Source organism: Sinocyclocheilus anshuiensis, unplaced genomic scaffold, assembly GCF_001515605.1.
Source record: "Sinocyclocheilus anshuiensis isolate Anshui unplaced genomic scaffold, SAMN03320099.WGS_v1.1 scaffold253, whole genome shotgun sequence".
Lineage (NCBI taxonomy): Eukaryota > Metazoa > Chordata > Actinopteri > Cypriniformes > Cyprinidae > Sinocyclocheilus > Sinocyclocheilus anshuiensis.
Window position 1 is genome coordinate 2,536,794 of NW_015537969.1, and position 9,507 is coordinate 2,546,300.

The 9,507-nt window shown below is 38.1% G+C and overlaps 1 protein-coding gene and 1 long non-coding RNA gene across 5 annotated transcripts in view; both read left to right on the forward strand.

Annotated features, from left to right (window-relative positions):
• Positions 1 to 9,507, forward strand: part of LOC107670015 (uncharacterized) — a 718,471-nt gene that overhangs the window by 411,362 nt on the left and 297,602 nt on the right. The gene's annotated exons all lie outside the window — the stretch shown is intronic.
• The window catches only part of LOC107669973 (collagen alpha-1(XVI) chain-like), a 64,820-nt gene that overhangs the window by 22,073 nt on the left and 33,240 nt on the right, over positions 1 to 9,507 (forward strand). For 3 of the 4 annotated variants that reach the window (XM_016462410.1, XM_016462424.1, XM_016462435.1), the window contains exons 9-12: positions 6,095 to 6,127; positions 8,313 to 8,348; positions 8,930 to 8,986; positions 9,383 to 9,418. In XM_016462410.1, coding sequence (XP_016317896.1) covers positions 6,095 to 6,127; positions 8,313 to 8,348; positions 8,930 to 8,986; positions 9,383 to 9,418 — 162 coding nt within the window. The remainder of the gene's footprint in view (positions 1 to 6,094; positions 6,128 to 8,312; positions 8,349 to 8,929; positions 8,987 to 9,382; positions 9,419 to 9,507) is intronic. The other variant, XM_016462417.1, reaches the window with a different exon arrangement.

Consider the following 9,507-nt stretch of genomic DNA (forward strand, 5'->3'; position numbering starts at 1 on the left):
ACTAGTGGGTGCAGGACACTATAGTTCATTTATGTAAGTGAGGATAGCAAAATAAAGTAAACTGTGACATTGTCACGTTACGCTGCCAGAAGGAACACAGAGCCGTGGATAATCGAAAGTGTCTTTAATGGTATCCAACACAGAGGGTAAATCCAACACAGGGAACAGGAGGTAGACACACGTACATCACTGGTAGAACCAACAAATACAAACTGAACAGACTGGGGCTTATAAGGACTGAATAACGAGGGACAACATAGACACAGCTGGAATCAAATTAACACAATTAACAAGAGGAGAAACTGGGTCACGGGGAGCACAGACAGTCCAGAACCCTGACATATCGCCCCCCTCCCGGAAGGTCTCCGCCTGGCAACCAAGGCGGAGATCCGGAGATCAGCGGCGGAGCCGGAGCGACTGAGGACCAAGGTGGAGCTGGCGGGAGGAAGGAGCCCAATAGAGCCGGTGGGACGGAGTAACGAGGTGCAGCCGGAGGAGCGGAGTCCTGAGGCTATGGCGGGTCGACGCCCAACCAAGGCGGAGCCGGAGGGACGAGGGAGCCCGGTGGAGAGCTGGTGGATCAACGGGTGACGGTGGAGGTGAGGGAGCTAGGAGCCGAGGTGGAGCCGCTGGGTGTACGGGCCGAGGCGGAGTCCGGGCCTCGGAGGCTGGAAGTGGAGGTGAGGGATTCTCCAGCCACGGCGATGCTGGAGGATGGCAGACCCACGGAGCTAGCACCGTATTGATGGTGGGCTGAGGGATCTGTCCCCCTGCTCCAGCAGGAGGAGGAGGAATTCCGGGCAGATGAAGGGATCCATAACAACAACGGGAAAACAAAAACACTGGGAAAAACGAGAAAACCAAAGGAGGGGAAAACATGGAGGTTACGGTTTTGGTCAGTTCTTCTGTCACGTTACGCTGCCGGAAGGAACACGGAGCCGTGGATAATCGAAAGAGTCTTTAATGGTATTCAACACAGAGGGTAAATCCAGCACAGGGAACAGGAGGTAGACACACATACATCACTGGTAGAACCGACAAATACAAACTGAACAGACTGGGGCTTATAAGGACTGGATAACGAGGGACAAAATAGACACAGCTGGAATCAAATTAACACAATTAACAAGAGTAGAAACTGGGTCATGGGGAGCAAAACACATACAGACAGTCCAGAACCCTGACAGACATATTATACCCAAAAATTATTCACACATTGGACTACCAGTAAAATTGATAAAAAAATTTGGGACCAAAAATTATTCAGACACTTTGACCTGACCATGTTTTGCTCAAGTGTTTTTTCCTTAATTGCTAATGTGAACTTTTTACAACACAGATTGAACAAAATTAAGCAATGCTTGGTAATTGGTTGACCTAAATTGGTATTATCTAATTATGTACTGAAATTTAACAGCTGACAGCTATTCAACTTAATTCATTACATACCTTTCTATCAAAGATATCTGACATTATCAAGTTGAATTAGTTCTGACACATTTTAACTCTTGAGTTCTTGTCATATTTTATTACCATTTTCTAAACTATAGCGAATAAACTGTGATAATGTGAGAAATGTTGAAGGTGTCTGTATATATTTTGGTTTGTATAGGTAACACTTTATTTTTTTACTTTATTTTATCTTATTACGCATGTTACATGTACTTGCTATTATAAAAAAATACATTTTGCATAATTACAAGTAACCCTAAGCCAAACCCTAATCTTTACCCTAACCATATAGTAAATACACATAGTTACTTAATATTACTCAGTACTTAAATGTATAATTACACTGTAATAAGGACACCTTAAAATAAAGTGTAACCTATATTAAAATGTGTAATTTTATTTAATGCACAGGGAGTGAAATCACAATAAAAATTTATACAATTATGGTTTACATTATGTAATGTCTTAATATTTTAAAATATTTAAATATTTTTATTATATTATATTAAACATTTCGAAGATATTTTTTTTTAAATACTTTTTTTTTTTTTTACTTGACAGCAGGCTGCTATTATCAACCTTAATTTTATGGGAAAAGAGAAAATCAGCCATTTGACTAAATACCTCCTGCGTGATTCATGGAAAAAGAACAATCATACAGGTTTGGAGTATAATGGGGAAAGTAAATGAAAGAGTTTTCATTTTTAGGTGAGCAATCACTTTAAAACAATCCTACTGCTAGCCAACCGTACACTATAAACAAAACTCCATCAAAGTTGCATGGAGTAGAGCTGAAGTTTACATCAGCAACACAATTTGACTGCTGAAAAATCACATCTTTTTGCACTTGTGTGTCTCAGACTTCCCCAAGAATAACCTTAAGTCTTTTCCAGATAACAATGACTTCCACTTAAACCAGATATTTGGATGCTATTTTCACTGCTAACGCAAGCTGTGAATATGGGGGGAGTAACTTGGCCTCTGTGGAAAAGAGGATTTGTGATGTTGGTGTGGGCTGCTCTTGTTGTTTCTCCTGGCAGCAGTGAGTCATGATCATTAGCAGGGCTAATAAAAAGCTGGTTGGTGAAGGTACTTCAGCTGGTCTCCAACTGGTCACATATCTTCTCCGCTTGCCACGTGTATTGTTTCATATACACTCACACATGCAACGTAATTACATCCAGAGGGCCCTGTATTGGAGCCAAACGCACTCAAAGCAGTTTGTTATGTCTACACAGTCACACGTACACCAACATTCAACTCCTGCTTTGCGTGGATAAATGTCTCAACACGAATCACTCTCCATTCTCTCACGAGAACAGTGGGAGATTTGAGGTGGAGATGATTTAAAATGGTTTCGTGGTGTAAAATGCTCTCTTAATCTTTGCTGCCATAGTGACAGAGGAATTAGCTCCATTGGTACACATTAGATGTATCACTTTGTGTGCTTAATGCCACTTCCTGTCTCAGTATTTGCTCATTTAATCCCTCTGATAAAATGTTAGCAGAACTAATAAATCAATGTTTGGCCTTGCCAGCCAAATTGAGCAATTGTCTGAATTTAGATGGCAATGCACAATTTATACACTGCAAGAATTAAGTATTTTTTTATCTTACTTTCAAGCAAACATCTTTACAATGAGATACATTTGCTTGAGAAACAAACTTACATTAAATATATATAATGAAATAAGTTTATTTTTCTTACCCCATTAACACACTGATTTATTTATTTTATTTATTTAATAATGAATTAATTATTTATTTAACTCCCCCTGACTTTACTTGCAATATCACTGGCACTCTAATTGCTCCATCTAGTATCATCAGAAATCTCAGTGTTATGTTTGACTCCTCTCTTTCATTTCAGTCTCATATTAACTCTCTCACTAAATCAGCTTTCTTTCACTTACGACAAATTGTCCAGCTCCGTCCTTTCATTAGTGCCAATGATGCAGAAACTCTCATCCATGCTTTTGTTTCCTCTCGTCTCGATTACTGTAATGCCCTTTTCATTGGTTTACCAGCTACCTCCATTGCTAAATTACAGTATATTCAAAATTCAGCCACTTGTATTCTCACTCGCACTAAGCGCTCTGCCCACATCACCCCTATTCTGGCTGATCTGCATTGGCTACCAGTGGCCTATCGTATTAAGTATAAAATTATCCTGCTTACTTTTAAAGCTTTGCATGGTCTGGCTCCTAACTATCTTCACAGTCTGCTCCTTCCCTATTCTCCACCTCGTTCATTGCGGTCCTCTGATTCTGGTCTTCTCGCCGTCCCTCGATATCGCCTCTCTTGCATGGGGGGCAGATCATTTAGTGTTGTTGCCCCTAAATTATGGAACTCTCTTCCCAGATCGCTCTGTCTTGCCAATAACCTGTCTGAATTTAAATCGCTGCTCAAAACTCATTTGTTTTCACAATGTTACCTTTCTTAAGTTGACTTCTGTTTATTCTGTTTTATGTTGTCTTATCCATATATTACTCTCTGGATGTCTGATGTTCTCTTTACTTTACTTTCTGTATTATTGTTTGATTGTTTTTTTGATGTTATCCTCACATTTCTGATGTTTATTGTAAAGTGTCCTTGAGCTCTGGAAAGGCGCTATATAAATAAAACATTATTATTATTATTATTTAATCTAACCCTGATTTATAATTACAATTTAAATGGGGTAAGAAAAATTAACTTTTTGTGGTCTATGAAAGGTCTCTTTATAATGTCTTACTGTCTAATGGTTCTTTTTCTTCTCAAATAAATGCTTCTTTTTCATTTCAAATAAATAGATTTAAATATTTTATTTAATTTATTGTATTAGGAAAATTTATTTATTTACTGAAAAAGATGACTTCAATTGTCCAGTGTATGCTTTATATATATATATATTTCTGTTAATCTTCGGTCATTTCAGACTGAAAAAAAAGAAAAAAAAGTCTCTAAAATATCAAGAGTGCAAAATAGACACTCCACATTTCAAACCAACATTTCAAACATGAAATACTGACTTAATTGAAAAGTAATATACAAATATTCGAAAAAAATATTATTTTCAATTGGAAAAAATTGATCATAATTATTGCATAAGTATTAATTAGTACCATTAAATTCTCTCAAAATAAAAAAAAAATAATTAAAAAATAAAAAATATAATTAAACAAAAATATATTACATTGATTTTACTGAAAAAAAAATCTACATTTCAGGTGAAAATTCTCGGTCACTTTTGGGTATAATTATTTGGGTGATCCCCAAATAAACAATACCAGAGGGTTAAACACATTTATATATATATATATATAAATGTAGCATATGTCTTCAATATACTTGCAGTTGCATTACTTTTAAAGAAACTGCCATGTTTTGCCGACGTGTACATGAGATCATGCACAAATTATGGTAATTTTGTGCGTGTTTGATAATTTGCGGAATTCTTCCATATACAATCTTTACCAGACAGCTCCACAGCTGTGAGCTCAAGCTCAGCACAGACATACTTCCAGCCCTTTTCTTTATTTATCTGTTGGAGATACACATGCGCAGAAAATAAAAAATTCACACAAGCTCCCATGTTTTCCCCTGACCCAGGTTACTGTCTTGTACCATAGCATTCTGTGTTTTACGACAGACTGTAATGAGTTCCAGGCTGTGTTGGACGCTGCTAGCATTAGTCTACTTCTGGATTAACCCCTTCCTCCGACGCAGATCCTCAATCCACCCTGCATTAAAGTCCCTATAGAAGCACAGCATTCTTCTGTCATCACATCTGTTTTCTGTTGAGCTCACCGGCAGGGAGAAATTCATGAGCTGAGAGCTGCACGGTTGCAGCTAAACAAAGTTTCCTGCATTATTCATGCGCTCATTCCACCAGGGTTTTTGGAACAGGTCATCACAATTCTCTTCCATCCTGTGCAAGCCTGTAGCTATACGGACAACATGTCCATTTCATGTTCTCTGTGGAACCCTGTTTTCAGTGTTTGTGTGTGCATGCGTGCGTGCATGCGCTTTCAGCAATTTCTAACCTGGATCTCAGTGTATGACCGGAGATTAGGCACTGAGCTCTTTTCTGTCATACTCTTGTTTTTATGATTTCTCCTTCCTTTTTCATGCCTATCCAGTCTGATTAGCCTTCCCGATGCTGTGTTTGCTCTCTCTGCTCGGACATGACTCGAGGATTTACTTACACATCTGCTCCACAAACACATCTTTTGTTTTTCTGCCTGTCCCAGATGTTCTCTTTCAAATCATGTCCCTCCTCACTGCACTTCCCCCTTTCCGTTCCTGCCAGTTCTCCTCCCCATTTGCTCTCTTTCAAAAGAGTTTCATATTCACTGTTGATCATACTGATGAAACTCTGTAACAGTAAAATGACAATACAAACAATTCTAGATAAAGATATGCCAACATCAAGTCAGCAGAACATTGTTAGGTAAGCATGAAAAGTTAGAGATGGCATAATATGCACATAGGCATCGCTAGACCCTATTTAGGAGGCTTTCCTGTTTTATGTGATCTCTCTTCATGTTTGCTGAAAACATGGTTATTAGATCTGTAGCTACTTTGGATTCATTGTGTCTTTTAAAGTTTGTAACATTAACATTTCTTACATTGTCCATTTCTTTGTTTTTGTGTTCTACAGGCGATTCTCGGATCCAAGGAACTTGCAGAAAAAGTAAGTTATTTGAATTAAGTAACCAGAAAATCAAATATTTCTATTTGCCATGAACAGCAACAGGTAGTCCCAATTATAAGGCTTCAAACCTGACAAAAAGATTTGTGGCAGCAGCAGATTTTACCCAATAGCTGTAGAAATTCAGTGTAATTGGTAAGTAAATTGCTGCATGCTAAGTTGCAGTGGGAAGAACATTGACACTGACCCTGACAAACTCATGAGATCATTTACTTATGATAATTCAGCATATTGTGCAATATTACACCACCTGGAATTAGAGAGACTTGCATTTGCTTGGTAAATGTGCTTCTCTGGCACAAATAACACCCATGTTTCGCACATAAAACTCTTGTCTGTTTGCCACCTTTTCCCCTCTCTGCACCCACTCAACACTCAACTTGTTTTTTATGACTAATAGAAAAACGGTATTACCTTTTTTCAAATGAAATGCAAAGCCTGAACATGCCAATATTTGAGTGGGATGTGAGTGGGACTTTTTTGGTTTTGATTTAATTCACAGAGCTAAACAATGGGTCAACGGCCGTGTCTCAAATTGTTGCGAACCAGTGTTGTTGATAACTGAAACTAAACTATTAAAAATCATTTTTAGCAATGTAACTAAAGCTGAAATAAAATATAAGCATTAGATGAACACTCACACACACACACACGGAAATTAACACAAAAAGTAGACATAAATAAAGCTTAAATTATTCAAAAATTACTTTTTAGATTAAAATTAAAAATGGATATATAGAAAAATAAAGAAATAATAATAAAAATGTCAAGAGCATAAGACAATTTGTAAAACTTAAATTAAAATGAAAGTTGAGAATATAAAAACAGATATTCAAAATATTGCTAAATACTTCATATATGAGTAACACTGATTTGGATGTAGGACCTTGTGCATCTGTGAAGTCCACACAACCCCATGTGTCCTTTTTGTCATGGTATCAATCTCACATTTGCTAAATCATTCAAAAGTTGATCTTCCTCCATTTTCTTGAAACGACATAAAAGCACTAATCAAGATTACACTGAGGTACTAACAGTGGAAGTAAACAGGGACACTTTTGAAGGATTTAAACACAAATGTAAAGCTTATAATGTTCGAAAAGCTTTTACATTATTTCTTCTGTTAAAACTAAAGCTGTTTTCATCTTTTTACAACCATTTTAGTGTTTTAGGTGTTACAGTTGGCAAATAAGTTGTGAAATTGACTGCAGAAAAGGTTAGTATTTTTTTTCTAACACAAGATTAATGTTAACATGCATATTCTTCATGTCTTCTGTCTATACTATGAAAACAGTGAGTATTTTAATGTTTATGGATCAGCCCTATTCACTATATAGTAAGTGCCTCACTGTAACCTAGATTTTTGCTTTGAAATTAAATTTGCTGATAATATATGTAGCAATATAATGGCTCAAATGCTGCTGTTTGAGCTTAAATTGTATTAAACCCAGTATATTCCTCTACAGCACTGAGCGCGCACAATTGGTCATAGACAAAGACTCTCTTAAAACGATATGGTCTCTAACAATAGAATATAGGATTGCACATAAATCCATTCATTCATGCGAACAGAGCGAGTGTGTGAAAATCTCAAAGAGTTGATTTTCATCATGTAGCTTTCTTCTGTGTGCACCTCTGGAAAGAATGAATCAGCCCAGAGCGTCAGCCAACCGTTCTCAGAGCTGCGGCACAGAGACGGGCCCCTTCCTCTCCTTCTCTCTTACCTCACCACATCAATGCCCGTTAACCGCCTGTTGGCTGAGCAGGACTCGACTGGTGGTGGATTTTGTTTTAATTGCGCTCTTCCGCTAAAAACTAACAGCTATTTATAAGTATTTGACTTTGCGTGTCCCCCCTCCCTTATAGCTTTGCAGCTGGTGTTGGTGAACATTGCCGTGAGGAGTCTTCTGTTCCTATTGATCTTTGTCTCCCGTGAGAGGGCCGCGGCAAGCTGAAATGACACGCAGTCGTGGTCCTCGTGTGCGCGCCCCCGATTCTGCACTCCCATGCCAATTAACGTTATGTTGCACTGCCACCAGCAGGCCAACATATGTAACAACATCAAAAAGCAAAGCTGGTTTAAAGTAGAGTGGAGCGAAATACTATTTCAAAAATCACACACAGACATGTCATGGATAGGAACAACCTGGTTTTCTCTTTTTTCCAGTGTGCAGGCTGTGTACTGCTCAATGAGGAATCGAGTGTGGGTATTCACGTTCAGGTTGTCATGTGTGCAGCATGTTTATTGGCTGTGTAGGTAGGCAGCAGGATTTGCATGCTTGAGTGTGCATGAGTGCTGCGTTATCACGCCCTTGGAAAGAGATGCATTTATGCCTTTGAAAAATCTGGCAAGGATTCATGATACTTGTTGGGTATGAATGTTTAAATGTTGGCCAGACTTGCGGCTGCTTTGGAGGAACTTTTATAAGAACATTATGAGAAGCAGCTATCAATGCACTTGCAAACACACATGCGCTGTGTAGTGTTAATGCACAAAATGCATTTAGAAATATTTTCATTTAGAAATGTTTTTTTTTGTCCAGTGCCAGATATTTTTGCACAGTTGATCAGTGCTTTTATCACGTCACATGCTCTGTTCCATATTTGCATGTACATTTGCCTGATTGAAACCTTTGGCACAGTAAACACATGTTTTTTGCTTACTGGCTCAATCCAAGCTGGTCTTTTCAACATAGGGTTCATATGACATTGTGCTATAAAGTGCAGAGTATAATGTATACTCCAAATATAATGGAGTACATTGAATTCTTCATTGTATTGCAGGTTATTCAGGAGGGCCATGCGGGTCAGTCAGGCCTTAAAGGAGAGAAGGGAGACCGGGTAAGAAATGTCAAACACTGAATCATACCAAATAAGTATGTTTGTGTGCTAAATCCCGCTCTCTGTCCAGGCTTGCTGGGAATAAATGACTGCAGCACTGTTTATTTTGGCATCTTATACAAATGCCTCATTAGGAGCTAGCTTCTGTGCCAGTGATCCAGCTTGGCCGACTACTCAAAAGTTTCATTTTTACTGGCATAATCTCTTAATACATTAATAACATAAATTAAAAATCCTACATCAAGACTGATTCTTCAGGATGGGGGGAGGGAGGCTGGTACATAACATTTAAAAGCAAGACTGTTGCTTATATACAGTTTGTCAGGGATGTTGATACACGTGCATATGGGGTATTGTTCCTTAAATTGTTAAAAAAAAAACTTTTTTACCTTTCAGGGTTTGGACTGTACTGGTGCTGGAGTTCCTGGACGAGTGAGTCAATATGGTTTTTGACTGGAAAATTACCTTTCTGGCACAAACTGATCATTTGAAGTTATGAATTAACTGTCCTCTTTAAAATA